The sequence below is a fragment of the Ostrea edulis genome, chromosome 7 (genome assembly GCF_947568905.1).
Source record: "Ostrea edulis chromosome 7, xbOstEdul1.1, whole genome shotgun sequence".
NCBI classification, from domain to species: Eukaryota; Metazoa; Mollusca; class Bivalvia; order Ostreida; family Ostreidae; genus Ostrea; species Ostrea edulis.
In genome coordinates, this window is record NC_079170.1 from 67,947,685 (window position 1) to 67,964,950 (window position 17,266).

A 17,266-nucleotide genomic window follows, 5' to 3' on the forward strand; every position below is an offset into this window, starting at 1 on the left:
TTTTTCTGTACAATGGAGTATAACGCTTTCAATAGGAAATCGATTTTGTACAGAACATCAATGCAATTATGCGTCAATCAGATCGAGCCTATCAAAGTTTAGTCGACCCAAATCGTTTATATACCTGCAGCCGTACCAAAAAGAATTCTAACATGTAAAAAAAAAAAAAAGGAAAATGAAAAAAAATCAAAAAGGTGGGGAGGAATCCAGGCCTCTCTCTCTCTCTCTCTCTCTCTCTCTCTCTCTCTCTCTCTCTCTCTCGTTTATTTAGTAACAGTCCCTGCATTGAATTACTTTTTTTTTTAAAAATGATAAGGAAACCTGAAAAACTATTAGACACAACAAAAACTCTATCGACATCAGGGAACCCTTACGTACACATCGAGATTGAATTTTGCTGTTAATGTCGTCGTAACTGAGCTTGTGCTAGGCCTCCAGTGAAGTTGAAAATGAACACGGAATTAAATGTGCACACTGAAATGCATTTTGCTAGCCTAGACAATTTTCTTTCTTGATTTCAAACAGAACACATATTTTCTAACTAGACACTTACGGTAAGAATTCAATACAAACTCTACTACTACTATATCATATACTAAATGATAAAGTATTTTAAAATCCTAATGTTTCATTATAAGATATATTTTCACTGGGGGGGGGGGGGGGGGGTAGTTGACCCACCCTTCAAAGTGTGAAGTATGTGTCATGTCTTACAAAATGTACCAGATGACATCACGTAACATAGGTCCACATTGTATTACATTTGCTGTATAAATAAATATAGCAACAACGCGAATCCTTTTATAAGTTCCTGTTTTTATTCCATCTACATGTATGCCTCACTATTCACAGACACAGTTAATTACACAATAATTAGGACACATCACTGTTCGTTATATTCACCTTCCATTGAAATCTCCTGTAGCAAACGGAAAGCTACACATCAAATGCCATGAAAATGTGCATCACATCAATACGTATACAGTGTATACATGCTATATACATACATATACTTATATATATATATATATATATATATATATATATATATATATATTGTTCCATATGAAACTTAGTACAAAGGTATCAAATTATATTCAGGCACTCCAATCACAGTTCTTTAAAATGATCTTCGGAACGTGTTTATAAATATTTGATAAATGAGAAAAATAAGTTTTGATACGGACTTTTTTATATGATTCCTTTAACTGATAAGTTAAACATACATTGTGTTAGATATTGATTAGTAATACAATTAAGAACACCAACTGCGATGTCATTGCTTCCATAAAAAAAAATTTAAAAAAAATACAATGATGGCAAAATAACTTAAGCGTTTGAACACTACAATCCGATTGGACAATATTAAAAAAAAGAATCCAAACCTGGTCTACGGTAACCTGAGTACATGTATAAGTAAGTAAGTACGTAATTTATTAGAGTGACGTGATACCGTGGGGATCGGGGTTAAAGTAGGTCCTCAGTACTCCTTGCTTGTCGTAGAAGGCGACTAAATGGGGCGGTCCTTCGGATGAGACCGCAAAAACCGAGGCCCCGTGTCACAGTAGGTGTGGTACGATAAAGATCCCTCCCTGCTCAAAGGCCATAAGCGCCGATCATAGGCCTAAATTTTAAAGCCCTTCACTGGCAGTGGTGACGCCTCCATATGAGTGAAACATTATCGAAATGGACGTTAAACAATATTCAATCAATCAATTATGTGTACGTACGTTAATTAACAACATTTCCATCTCTGTATATAAATGAAATAACACCCGGCCCAAGCGAACCTATACGTCACTTTGAATCAATATCTAACAATATGTACATGCTAGGGAGATATATGACATTATAACTTTTTTATTAATTTTTGCTGTCTGATATTAAAGGAATTGAATATAAAATTTGCTGTCTGTCGTGGATGATTGGTATAACGTTTACAAATAAAGAAGAGTCTAAAGTTAAACTGTGGTAATCATGCAGGTAACTCCATTTTTACTGAAGAAATCCTTTCTTGTCCTATTATATAACGATCAGTGTAGTAAAAAGTGTCTCTCCGTTTCTATTTCATTTGGTCACATAACATACATATCCTGTCCTCAATCGACCCACTTCTGTATCTACCGGTTTTAATTCTAAGTGGTAAAACACCACATCTAAGCATGGCCAGAGTTGATCGCACATTTTGGGGGAGATCCAGTTCCACGTATTTTTCCACAGTATACTGATCTTTTAAGAGCGTGTAGGTTCGGAGTTCTGGAGTATTTTTGATATTTTGATAATTTTGAAGCCATTGAATTTGGACATGCTGGCCAATCTGATTAAAATCAGATCCTCGAGTCGCTCCTCTTTGTTTTCTTGTCGCTACACGAGGTAGCGACAAGAAGAAAAAAAACAAAGAGGAGCGGATCGAGGATCTGATAGCGACAAGAAGAAAAAAAGAGGAGCGGATCGAGGATCTGATTTTAATCAGATTGATATGCTGGCGTAATTTTGCGTCGGCAATATCAAGATCACATGTTCTCAGAGTCGAGTAGTGTTATGCCATGTCTAGTGAATTCATGAGGTACTTAATATGGGAGGTCCAGTTTGACCGATTTGTCTGGGTCATATAAAACGCGCCGAACCCGCACCATACTTTGGCGGGAAAATTCACATCAGACAAAATCAAAGCTGCTTGCCATCATTTGTGTATATGTTTTTAGTAGAATTTTATCATACAATCTTATCAATCGCAATTTCAATTTAATCATAAAATTTAAAAGCTATTTACAAAATGTTCACGATGTTACACTAATGATAAGGTATGATGCAGTCTAACTTACACTGCATTTTCTGGTAGGTCTGTATGACATATTTTGTTTGATGTCAGATCTATGCTTTCGGCTACTTTCTATCCCTCCGACTTCAAAGTCTATCTTGCGCTGCGCACTAAACATTAGGCCTACATACATGTATGTAGCCTAAACATATCTCCTGTTGTCAAGATTCCTCGCAATCCCCACGTCATGTTTTCAAATCTTCGTTTCTTTCTCTCCTTTACTTCATCCTCTCATCAAAATCCTTTCTTTCCTTTTTCTCTCTACTCTATTTCTTTCGTTCTCTCTTTCTTCTCTGTTTCTTTTTCTCTCTTTTCTCTTTTTATCTCCCCATTATTTCGTCTTCTTTCCTCTATTTCGTTCTCTCTCCTCTTTTTTCTCTTTTCTATATTTCTTTCTCTTTTCAAATTGTTTCTTTTTTTCTCTCCTCTATTTCTTTCTTTTTATCTCTCCTATATTTCTTTCCCTTTCCCGCTCCCTTTTATTTCTCTTTCTTTTCCCTCTTTCTTCTGTTTTATCTCTCTCCTCTTTTTTTATCCTCCATTTCTTTCTCTTTCTTCTCCCTCTCCTCCGTTTCTTGTTCTCTCTATTTCTCTCTCAGCTCTACATCTTTCTACCCTACGTTTATCTTTCTCTCTTTTTTATTTCTCTGTCCTCTGTTTCTTTTTCTCTCTCTTCTCTCTTTCTTTCATCTTTCCAACTATATCTCCAATTTCTTTCTCTTTTACTTCATTCTCTTCTCAGATTTTTTTTTCGTGACCCCCCCCCCCCTTCATTTCTTTCTCTCTTTATCCTCTACGAGTTCTTTCTCTATTCTATATTTATCGCACTTAAAATCACACGGCCTCTCACCTCTGCCGGTGGGGATTCGAATCCGGCTCGCACCGGTAAGTGAGAATGTTTCCCAGTTTACTTTCGGAAGGTCGGTGGAGATATATTGAGGTACATTGGAGGTACATTGTAACTGGGTTCTCTCTTCCACCAATAAAAACTGGGCGCCACCGGATAACTGGAAAATTGTTGAGTGTGGCGGGCGGAAAAGATCAATCAATCAATCAATCTTCTTTATTTCCTTTTAAACTCTTTGTTCTCTCTCTCTCTCTCTCTCTCTCTCTCTCTCTCTCTCTCTCTCTGGTTTATATCTTCTTGTATATATCCTTCTCTCCTCAATTTTTTTTCTTTCCCGTCTCTCCCCTTCATTGATTTCACTCTTGCTCTTTCTTTTTCTCATGTATGATTTCTTTCTTATCTTATGTTTATTTTTATGTCTTCTTTATTTCTTTTATATTTTTTTGTTTTCTCTCTCTTCTCTATTTCGCTCTCTCCCTCTCTCTTCTCCCTTTCTCCCTCTTGTATATATCTTTATCTCTCTCTCTCTCTCTCTAGTATATATCTCCATTGTATATATTTTTCTCTCCTCTATTTATCTCTCTCTTGTATCTCTCTCTCTCTCTCTTTCTTGTATATTTCTTCTCTCTCTTGTTTATTTATTTTCTCTCTTGTATATATCTTTCTCTCTCCCTTGTATAAATCTTTCTTTCTCATATATATATATATATATATATACATGTATATATATATATATATATATATATATATATATATATATATAAGCACAAAAACCCAACAACACCCTACTTTCTTAAAGTGTCGGATCTGAGAAGATACAAGGCCAGTAAAGAAATTTATAAAAGCACTGAAAAGGCCACGACACTGTTGGTTATTTAAAACTCAATTTTCGACGCAACCCGCGTCTTTATCAAGAGCCATAAATTACATAAACAAATAACACACAAAAACGACAAGTATCGATAAACTACATTGGTGAGAAGAGTGATACACTATTGTACTGAGTGATAAAAATGGTGGTGGTTACGTTGTAAAGCGTGTTTACTGACTATGGTTTAGAGAGTTTGTACCATGGTCGGGTCGGGATGAAAATAAAATTATTCTTGAAAAATTACAAAAATCAGAAAAATTTAGAGGGAAATCTTACAAAACAATGTGATTATGGAATAAAATGGTGGGAAGATAATGATATGGAGTGATTAAGTTCAAAACAATATTAGGTAGTCCGTACCATTGATGATTCGGATATGGTGAACAGCGAAAAATAATGATTGCCAGAAGAACACGATTAAACAACAAACAAAGTCAATCAAAGGACATGATCTAGCATTAAAATCAACAATCGAATAGGTGAATGGGAGAGAAGTCTAAGGAAAAAGATTCAATAATATTTTTATTTTTCAGGTAATATATTTTTCAAGGTCAGACAAATTGAAGCCGCATTCTAGAAATTCTGATATCCCAACATAAAGAGCTATGCGAATCCGAATTTATGTTGATTTAGAATAATGTTTTACCATAGTTTAGAGGTCTTAAGATGATATATTAATAAAATACTAGTCTTCAAGGTCAATACATTTTTTCCCTTATTATCATCCCCCCTTTTTTATTTTAAAATTTTAAAAATGAGAGAGAGAGAGAGAGAGAGAGAGAGAGAGAGAGAGAGAGAAAGAGCTATAAAATTTCATAATTGTAATGATTTCTTATGATGTTCTAACATAATTAGGAAGTATTGAAGGTCAAACAACAATCGCAATCCTGGGAATCCTCGCTATGGCTAAACAAGGAACTCAAGGTTAAATAAAGGAACTCAAGGTCAGAGCCTTGAAACCGGGGAAACGAATTGTATTTATATTAATCAAACAAAATAAGATATCTTATCGGGTGAATTTTGGCGATTAGGCTATGGAAACTGATTTTAACTAAGGATTTATCCTGGATTCATGCGCGTGAAATCATTCCAATTATTCATTCCACCTGGACGGAATGATTTCAAACGGTGCATCCAGGATTTTTCCGTGCTCTTTCTCTCTGCATCGGTCCATAATGGGTTATGATCAATAACAACCACTTGCATGTCTTGCCAAATGTGACCTTCTTTGTTGAAATGTTCCCCTACGGGTTCGGTCACGCGTTTGGTTTTGATGGTTGATCGGTGATTGTTGGTCCTAAGTCTGATGTTTGTAGTTTCCCCAACATATTGTTGTCCACATTGTTTACAATTGATGAGGTATATGCAGTTGTTGGTTTTACAGGAGAGTTGACCCAATATTTTATACGTTTTGCCTGTAGTGAAGCTTTGGAACGTTTCTGAATTATGGCTAAATTTGCAAAGCAAGCACTGCTTGTCAGAGCAAGTTGAAAAGCCTCCATTGGGTAGGGGGTTGTCTAATCTGGCCCTTACCACCAAATCCTTCGACAGGGTCAACAAATTAAGTCTCATTTATGCAAACGAGGTTACAAGCCGCTATCTGTCACTAATGCCATTGATGAGGTTAAAACAATCGACAGGTCTTCACTGTTGCAGTACAGGGAGAACACGAAATGCTGTAGAGTACCTCTAGTCACCACTTACCACCCTGCATTGAAGGACCTAAACAAAATCCTAAAGGATAACTTCCCGAAACTCATGGATAATCCTAGATTGGCAAGATAATTTGGTGAGCCACCAATGGTGTCCTTCAGACGACCCAGGAATATTAAGGATTTGGTGGTAAGGGCCAGATTAGACAACCCCCTACCCAATGGAGGCTTTTCAACTTGCTCTGACAAGCGGTGCTTGCTTTGCAAATTTAGCCATAATTCAGAAACGTTCCAAAGCTTCACTACAGGCAAAACGTATAAAATATTGGGTCAACTCTCCTGTAAAACCAACAACTGCATATACCTCATCAATTGTAAACAATGTGGACAACAATATGTTGGGGAAACTACAAACATCAGACGTAGGACCAACAACCACCGATCAACCATCAAAACCAAACGCGTGACCGAACCCGTAGGGGAACATTTCAACAAAGAAGGTCACATTTGGCAAGACATGCAAGTGGTTGTTATTGATCATAACCCATTATGGACCGATGCAGAGAGAAAGAGCACGGAAAAATCCTGGATGCACCGTTTGAAATCATTCCGTCCAGGTGGAATGAATAATTGGAATGATTTCACGCGCATGAATCCAGGATAAATCCTTAGTTAAAATCAGTTTCCATAGCCTAATCGCCAAAATTCACCCGATAAGATATCTTATTTTGTTTGATTAATATAAATACAATTCGTTTCCCCGGTTTCAAGGCTCTGACCTTGAGTTCCTTTATTTAACCTTGAGTTCCTTGTTTAGCCATAGCGAGGGTTCCCAGGATTGCGATTGTTGTTTGACCTTCAATACTTCCTAATTATGTTAGAACATCATAAGAAATCATTACAATTATGAAATGTTATAGCTCTTTCTCTCTCTCTCTCTCTCTCTCTCTCTCTCTCTCTCTCTCTCTCTCTCTCTCTCTCTCTCATTTTTAAAATTTTAAAATAAAAAAGGGGGGATGATAATAAGGGAAAAAATGTATTGACCTTGAAGACTAGTATTTTATTAATATATCATCTTAAGACCTCTAAACTATGGTAAAACATTATTCTAAATCAACATAAATTCGGATTCGCATAGCTCTTTATGTTGGGATATCAGAATTTCTAGAATGCGGCTTCAATTTGTCTGACCTTGAAAAATATATTACCTGAAAAATAAAAATATTATTGAATCTTTTTCCTAGACTTCTCTCCCATTCACCTATTCGATTGTTGATTTTAATGCTAGATCATGTCCTTTGATTGACTTTGTTTGTTGTTTAATCGTGTTCTTCTGGCAATCATTATTTTTCGCTGTTCACCATATCCGAATCATCAATGGTACGGACTACCTAATATTGTTTTGAACTTAATCACTCCATATCATTATCTTCCCACCATTTTATTCCATAATCACATTGTTTTGTAAGATTTCCCTCTAAATTTTTCTGATTTTTGTAATTTTTCAAGAATAATTTTATTTTCATCCCGACCCGACCATGGTACAAACTCTCTAAACCATAGTCAGTAAACACGCTTTACAACGTAACCACCACCATTTTTATCACTCAGTACAATAGTGTATCACTCTTCTCACCAATGTAGTTTATCGATACTTGTCGTTTTTGTGTGTTATTTGTTTATATAATTTATGTCTCTTGATAAAGACGCGCGTTGCGTCGAAAATTTGAGTTTTAAATAACCAACAGTGTCGTGGCCTTTTCAGTGCTTTTATATATATATATATATATATATATATATATATATATATATATATAAATATTGAAAATCAGAATGACACATTCCATAAAAAACAATCATTTATTGCTAGCGCTTTCTCCATGTCTACATGGTTCATCAGGCAGTTCAAATATGTATACAAAAATTGTTTAGTAACGTCTTTGTTATGACGTCACACACAATCCAAGGAATCACAATATCTTAAATACAGCTAAACGGTTTTTTTTCCAATTTTGGAACAATCCAACAATATGAAAAATGTGGTGAATTCATCTCAAATTATTAACAGCCGACGTCAGGCACCATGCCTAAAAAAACTACTAACTCGAGCCAATTTCTCCCTGAATAAGGTCAAATACGTCAAAAAATGTGGTGACCCACGCTGCGGGACGTGCGAATACATAGAAGAGGGTGATTCCATTACTTTTAAATCCGGGGAAATATTGAAAGTCAATGCCAACATGAACTGTAAATCCGAGAACCTTATTTACTGTGCCACTTGCCCAACTTGTGGAGAAAACTACATAGGACAAACGAACAAACTTAATGCGCGAGTAAGGGTGCACAAACAACAAGTAAAAGATCCTAGTGTGCGGAACACCCCATGTAGTGAACATTTTGCGGAATGCGGGGGTGGTAAATTTAAAGTGTTCTCGTTCTTTAAAATGTGGACTGAAAATGAAATAACTCGCAAAGCCAAAGAGGACTATTTTATTAAACTTTTCAATCCAAGCCTTAATAGAAAATAATTATTTGAATAATTGAATGACAATTTAGCATAATATTTTTACAAAATAGACAATTACCAAACGCTACCAGTTAACGTTATCATGACGTCATAAAGGACTCGTTTAATTGACGTCATAACAAAGACGTCACTAAACAATTTTTGTATACATATTTGAACTGCCTGATGAACCATGTAGACATGGAGAAAGCGCTAGCAGTAAATGATTGTTTTTTATGGAATGTGTCATTCTGATTTTCAATATTTATTTACAACTGTGCCGAATCAACCTTTAATATATATATATATATATATATATATATATATTATATATATATATATGTGTGTGTGTGTGTGTGTGTGTGTGTGTGTGTGTGTTTTCTCTCTCTCTCTCTCTTGTATATATATATATATCTCTCTCTCTTGTATATTATTATATCTTTCTTTCTCTCTCTCCCTCTCTCTTGTATATATCTTTATCTCGCTCTTCTCTATTTCTTTCTCTCTTGTGTATATCTTTCTCTACTCAAATTCTCTTTCCTCTCCCTCTTCTCTTTCTCTCACCTATGCATTTCTTTCTCTTTATCCTCTATTTCTCTCCTTTCTTTCTCATCTACATGTATCTATTTCTTTCTTTCTCTCTCCTGGTTTTTTTTTTTGTCTCTACTGCTTTCTCTCTCGCTTCTATTTTTCAATTTCTTTTTCCCTCACTCCTCAATTTCTTTCACTCTCTATTTCTTTTACTCTCTCTTTTTCTTTCTCTCTCTATCTTTCTCTCTCCCCTATATCTTTCTCCCTCATTTATTTTATCTCTCTTCTCTATGTCTTTCTCTGTCACTCCTCAATTTTTCTTTCCTTCCTATCTTTCCTTTATTTCCATTTGTCTCCTCCATTTTTTTCTCTTATTTCTTTCTTTCTTTCTCCTCTATTTCTTTCTCTCTCCTCTTTCTTTCTCCGTTTCTCTCTTTCCTTCTCTATTTCCTGTTTCTTTTGCTCACTCTATTTTCTTTCTTTCTCTCTCTTCTCAGTTTCTTTTTTCTCTACCCTTATTTCTGTCTTTCCTTTAATTCTTTGTCTCTCTATATCTTTTTCTCTTCTTTATTTCTTTCCTCTATCTCCCTCACTCTGTAATACATTTCTTTCTCTATATCGTTTCTATTTCCTTCTTTCTCTCCTCTTCCCTCTATTTCTTCCTTCCTTTCTATTTCTTTCTTTTCTCCAATTCTTTTATATTTCTTTCTCTCTCTCCTCCATTTCTTTCTCTCTCTCTCTCTCAACGTATTTCTTTCTTCTGTTTATTTTGCTTTCTTCTTTATTCCTCTTTTTCTCTCTCTCTCCTCCCAGTCTTTTCTCTCTCCCTCCTATACTTATCTTTATTTCATTTTCTTCTTCTCTCTCTCTCTCTCTCTCTCTCTCTCTCTCTCTCTCTCTCTCTCTCTCTCTCTCTCTCTCTCTCTCTCTCTCTCTTCCATTTTTTTTCTCTCTACTCTTCCTTTTTTCACTTCTCAATATCTTTCTCTCCTATAATTCTTTCTCTCTCCTTTATAATTTCATTTCTGTCTCCTCAGTTTTTTCTCTCCCTTTTCGCTGTCTTCAATTCCTTCCTCTCTCCATGTCCTTTCTCTCCCCCATTTTTGTTTCTCTCACTCTTTCTTTCCATCTCCCCTTTTTTATCCATATCCTCTATTTCTATGTCCTCTACTTCTTTCTTTCTCTCCTCTATTTCCTCCTCTCTCCTCGATTTCTTTCTCTCCTTCATTTTTTCCCTCTTTTCTTGATTCCTTCTATTTCTCTGTCCCTCTTCTTTTTCTGTCTCTCCTTTCTTTCGTTCCTTTCTCTCTCTTCTCCAATTCTTTCTGTAGGGATCCGGGTTAGAATAGATCATCCTTGTCATAAGAGTCGATTTAATGGGGCGGTCCTTCGGATGAGTCCTCAAAAACCGAGGTCCCGTGTCACAGTTTAGTAGGTGTTGCACGATAAAGATCCCTCCCTGCTCAATGGCTATAAACATTTTATCTCCTCATAAAACAGTTCGTTATCAATTTATATTTTTGTTTTAATCATAATACAAATTATATAATAATCAGGTTCTACAAATATTTTACATTTGAATTCCATGAATTTTCTTTTTCAATTTTAAAAACACAGTCATGCAATCTTATCATGTCACTATGCATCTACAAACAAACCCGGTATGACATTTTCAATTAAATTTTAAACAAATCAAATTCTTTGTTGAATCATTATAGAAACACTACAGAAGCCAGATGGTCAAACCTCTACATGAGTGAAAAATTATAAAATCAAATTAGAAAGGGGTGGTTGTTGTTATTAAAACACAGCTCAAATTCACCTACAGCTAATTAATGTGGTACTTCAGGATGAGTACTCACTTCGTCAAAGTGATTAAAATTTCACCAACATATGCCACTACGTGTCTGCACATACATTTTACTACACTGATGGGAGTGGTGTAAATTTTGTTCACATATTTTAAAGAGTAAAAAACACACACTAGGTATATTAATACCTTAAGTTACAGTTAGAAGAAAAAACATTCTGACTCTAAATACAAAACAAGAGGTACTGTGAGCAATGCTCACTAAAAATACCCCCCGCTTACCCCAATCTCCCAAAGGGTGTTGGTAATAGGTATAAACTACCTCTTTTCTGAGTGTAAAAAACAAATGGCATGACAAACCGAACCATATTGCTACTTCGATATCCAGTGCGTGTGACCTTTGACCTTTTGACCCCAAAATCGATAGGGAACATCTTCATCCCATGGGTAGTCCATATGTATGATATGGTGACTGTAGGTGGAAAGGATAACGCTTTAGAGTCCGGAAACCATATTGCTACTTCAATGTCCAGTGCGCTTGACCTTTGACCTTTTGACCCCAAAATCGATAGGGAACATCTTCATCCCCTGGGAAGTCCATATGTATGATATGGTGACTGTAGGTGGAAAGGATAACACTTTAAAGCCCGGACCCATATTGCTACTTCCATGTCCAGTGCACTTGAACTTTGTCCTTTTGACCCCAAAATCAATAGGGAACATCTTCATCCCATGGGTAGTCCATATGTATGATAGGGTGACTGTAGGTGGAAAGGATAACACTTTAGAGCCCGGAAACCATATTGCTACTTCGATGTCCAGTGCGCTTGACCTTTGACCTTTTGACCCCAAAATCGATAGGGAACATCTTCATCCCATGGGTAGTCCATATGTATGATATGGTGACGGTAGGTGAAAAGGATAATGCTTTAGTGCCCGGAAACTATTGCGTCTACAGACGGACGGACGGACAGACAGACGGACAACCCGATTCCAGTATACCCCCCCCCCCCCACAACTTGTTGCGGGGGGTATAACAAGTTATAATGAATACATTTCCTATGAAGTAAACATTGTTGTGCAAATATCATCAAGAGCACTGTGTGAACTCTGTCATTATCTGATGTCTGTATGTGATATCATGTGTTTATTTCATGTACTGAATCACTTTCACTTCTCCTGAATCATACAACCCTACCCACAACCTCCCCTCACTGTCCACACTCAGTCCTAGAGGATAATCTAGTCCACAATTGTCTACACATCTCAGGAACTGTCCGTTCTGATCCAGGATGTGTAGACAGGCATTCTCGTTATCTGCCACAATGATCTGACTCATGGAGTCTGTCACTATATGTGCAGGATTACATTAAATGACTTCTTCCTTCTGGTTGGTGTACCGTCGTATTGGAATCGGACTCTTCCTGACTTGTTCACCACGACCACGGTGTCAGCATTACCATCAGAGGCACAGATGTCTCCATTGTTGTTCTCCACCACACACAGTGCATATTCTCCTTTATAGATTGGTTCTCCATCTTCATCTCTATCTATTTCCTGCTTCACTGTGTGTCCCTGATAACGGCCAATTTTATTTTGGCTATCATCAGTAGTACACATACTGACCAGGATGTCCTCTGACTTAGTATATCATAGTTTGTCTAGATGCCAGCCCTGTGGTGTGGTTATCAGTGTCTCTGTTCTCCCGTGTCTGACAATGTTCACAGTTCTATTGGGGTCATCACTGTATACCAGTTCTCCCTGTCTGGTCACTGTGATGGCATTAGGGCAGTATTTAGATGTGGTGGTGACAGTGTCCCGTACAGACCCGTGTATGTCAACACGTCTTATGATTTTATCTTTACCACTAACCCAGGCTTCATCCACTCCCACACAGACAACATTAAATAGAGGATTAACTCCAGTAGGAATGGTTGTAATTGATTTGGCTTGCTCTGACAACTTTTGTAAAGATAAATAGGAGACTTCCTCTGTCAGACTGGACAGTGTTGTCTGTGTCAGGCTTGCCTTGTATTCTCATAATTCCAGGCTGAGTTATCTCCCTTGAACTGTGTTGGTTTTGAGTGATGGCAGTTTGACATCAATATCAGTAGGCATATTTCTGTGTAGTTAGTGACTGCAGACACATTGTTTGACTTAAGAATTTCTTTATTTTGTTCAACTGTTTGGATCATGTCTGGAATTTGATCTTTGATTTTTGATTGGTGAGAGTTTAGAGCAGCAAGGAGATTCTCTTTCATGGACTTCATCAAAGATCCAAGCTTATTGAAAATGGTGTCTACTTCTTGGTGCCATAATTTTCTGTGTGTTTCTTTTTCTTTGTCGAGTTCATCAAATTCAGACATTATAATGGATAGTTTGTTTTCTGTTTCTTCATTTTTCTTCTTGTACTGTGTAATAATGCTGGATTCTATTTCTTCGGTTTCTTTTCCAAGAGTCTTTTTCTTGTCGTTGAAAATTTCTGAAATATCCTTGACTTTGTGTCCATTATGGGGACCAAGTATGCATTTCAGGCAAACCGGAACATCACATTGCTGGCAATGGGCCTCACATCTCTGGTTGGAATGAAATTCACACTCGGGGAAAGCCACCTTTCTGTCTTTGAAATGAACGATGTCATGTGGTTGGTACTTGAGCTTGTCCACATGTTTATTAACACAGTCCACACACAAACTGACTTGCCAACTGTTACAGAACTGCTGGGTAGGCTTGACACAAAGGTCACAGGTGATGACCTCCTGTGCCTGGGATGTGGGTGTGGCCATAATATGTCTCACTGTAGTAAAAAAAATCAATGATTATATATATTCATTCAGGAAAATAAAGTAGTAAATTTATAGAATAAATGTGATTGAAAGACAAGATTTTACATAATGTAAAATTCAGGGATGGATCCAGAATTTGTTTTTAGGAGGGGTGGGAGGAGATTGTTCCAAAAAAGGAAATTGTAAATATTTAACAAGAGTCCCACAGGCCTTATCGGTCACCTGAATACTAGTGAAAAGGTAGCACTCTTTCCATGGGCTATGAAATCTAGAAAAACAAGATGTGTTTGTGAAACACAAATGCCCCCGATAATGGCCAATTCCTGTAGAAAGATCTTGTCAAAAGAAATGATCATGTACAATATGAAAACTCTAATATTTACCATTTAGAAGTTATGACCAATGTAAAAAAAATTAGGAGTAGGTCAAATATCAAGGTCAAAAGGTTCAATACCCACGGAAAGGTATTGTCACATGGAATACTCATGTGAAATATCAAAGCTCTATCACTTATTGTTCAAAAGTTATAAGCAAGGTTAAAGTTTTCAAAAAGTAGGTCAAACTCCAAGGTCAAGGTCACGGGGTAAAAAACGTTGGTACCCACGGAAAGGTCTTGTCACAAGGAATACTCATGTGAAATATCAAAGCTCTATCACTTACTGTTCAAAAGTTATTAGCAAGGTCAAAGTTTCAGACAGAATGACAGAATTACAGAATGACAGACAGGACAAAAACAATATGCCCCCCGATCTTCGATCTTGGGGGCATAAAATTCCTGTTCTGAATATCCAAGCTAAATTCTAATGTTTAGCAACAGTATAAAACAAGATGTGTCCTTAAAACTTCACTGTCCTCAAAAGTCCATACACTGATGAAAAACTTTAAATGCTAAGCGTATTAACATTAAAACATCAAAATATATGACTTAGACTCATCCTTAAGTCATAACCCTGGGTTCTGAAATTCACCATTTTTTGCACAGTATTAGCAAACTTACACATAAATACAATATACTAAGTTTGGCCCCACCCTAGGGTCAAAACCCTTACTCTGGGGAAAATCAATTTTACAATTTTGGTAAAAGACTACAGGTCTGCTCTATCCATTTAGTTTCAATTTAGTATCAAAAGCACTAAAGAAAATGTTATTTAAGTGTTTTACACAGAAACACTTTATAACAAGTTTGGCTCTGCCCTGCATGGGGTCAGAACCCCTACCCCCGGGATCATGCAATTTACAATTTTGGTAGAGGCCTAGCTTACTGCTCTACATCACTAATGCATTTAGTTTTTCTTACATGTGTGTGATTCTTGAGAAGAGTTTTGAAAATTTGTCAATTTTGGGGCAGTTTTTGCCCTGCTCCTAAGGCCCCAGGGGAAGAAGATTTTTGAAAATTAGTCAATTTCGGGCAGTTTTTGCCCGGCCCTTAGAACCCCTGGAGAGCTGGAGTCCTGAAATTTACCATTTATGTACCCCTTGTCCCAATGATGCTTCATACCAAATTTGAAAAGAATTGGACTAGTAGTTATTAAGAAGTTAAAATATGCAATTGTTAACGCACGACGGACGACGACGGACAAAACCAATTGCAATAGTAAACTCAGGTGACCTAAAAATTGAACAAAACAAGGGTGCAATTCTCTGTAACCCCCCCCCCCCCCTGAAACTTTATATCTGAGAAAATGGTGTGAAAATAATATACATTCTGTAAACTTGTTATTAGATGAGAATGGTGATATCGCGGATTATAATCTTATATATATATATATATATATATATATATATATATATATATATATATAAAGCACTAAAATGACAGACAACACGAACAACCAGATTGTCAAATTTTTGGGACGACCCGTCCCTTCTTCAGGACAAACGAAAAGATTTACATAATGTGGCCAATATCAACAGAGAATAATAACAAAAACTACATATAAATACATCTAGCACTATACAACTACACTAATCTACAAACGTATTTACAACGCAGACTACATGTTTTTTGGTTTTTAGGCTTGCCAATCAATGTTAAAAGCAGAGGAAATTAGGACATGCCCAAACGAAAAAGAAATCTAACAAAATACTTTCAAAATATATTTCACTACACTTGGTTTCATCAACGTAATATTTTGATTGTGTTTCATTTGACTTTAGCCTTATAAACAGCATTTTGAAAGTATTGTATTGAACTTCAATATCAAATACAAGACATGTCCATGCTAATTTAAAACAAGATGTGTTTGTGAAACCCAAATGCCCCCAATAATGGCCAATTCCGAAGATGGCCAAGGTCACAAGGGCAAATATCTTGGTACCAGTAGAAAGATCTTGTCAAAAGAAATGCTCATGTACAATATTAAAGCTCTAATATTTACCATTTAAAAATTATGACCAATGTAAAAAAATAAATAAAAGTAAGTCAAATGTCAATGTCAAAAGAATCAATACCAACGGAAAGGTATTGTAACAAGTGAAATATCAAAGCTATATCACTTACTGTTCAAAAGTTATTAGCAAGAATAAAGTTTCAGACAGAATGACAGACAGGACAAAAACAATATCCCCCCCCCCCCCCCCCCGATCTTCGATCTCTGGGACATAAAAAGAAAATGAGAACGGTATTTTTGTGGAATAAAGGTTATTGTTGGCGTTTAACTTTAAAATATAACTACATCCAATTTATTTGATCAAAATAAAGCTTCGTGAGCTTGTATGCCGAAAATCACGTTTCCAACCCTGATCAAGAAAACGCTTGCGATAAGACCGGGCAGATAAGCATACGCAAGAGTCTGGATGACCAAGACTTTAACAGACTTCCGCCAAATTTGAGCCCTCCATCGACAACACGAGCAGGAAAAAAGTGGCAAAGTGATGAAAACGAAGATCCCGAAGCTAATTCAGCCAGAAAATGGGTACGAAAATTTTATTATACTATTCATGTAACGGTTTAAATATATGTCCACGTCAAATGAATAATAATGATGAATTGAGAGGGTGAGCTCGCTCACCATGCATCAGACACCCTAACCTCGGCTGGAATTCGGCTCGGAAGGAAATAGTAATTGCCCATACCCACTGTATATCATTCATAAAGAAAAACAAACAGTAGAACTCTTCAGTATCACGAGATAATCTATTCCTTCATGGAAGTCCTCATTTGAATGGAAAATTATTGACCGTTTTTAATTTGGGATTCTCGTACCTACAGGCATTAATGATGGAGATCGGGTTAATTTAACGGTCAAATTAGTTATTTGAAGCAAACAGCAGTGTCACCTAAGTGAACGTTAATTGCTAGAACCAATCGGAGCTGAATGTAAATTTCCAGGTACATGTATGGACAATAAAGGACTGCTCCGAGATTCGGTGGCCCTTTTCCAAATTTCCAGTCGATCCGAATCTCACTCGAGATTATGGACACCCTTGAAGTTTTATTTTC

The 17,266-nt window shown here is 36.5% G+C and overlaps 1 protein-coding gene and 1 pseudogene across 1 annotated transcript; both read right to left on the reverse strand.

The window, feature by feature from the left end:
* Positions 1-2,409: 2,409 nt before the first annotated feature.
* On the reverse strand, positions 2,410-12,464 carry LOC130048750 (histone-lysine N-methyltransferase, H3 lysine-79 specific-like; annotated as a pseudogene).
* A 592-nt stretch (positions 12,465-13,056) lies between these two features.
* Positions 13,057-13,824, reverse strand: LOC125656348 (E3 ubiquitin-protein ligase TRIM36-like). The gene has a single exon (XM_056145793.1). It carries the CDS (start codon positions 13,822-13,824, stop codon positions 13,057-13,059), a length of 768 nt encoding a protein of 255 aa, XP_056001768.1.
* Positions 13,825-17,266: the final 3,442 nt, after the last annotated feature.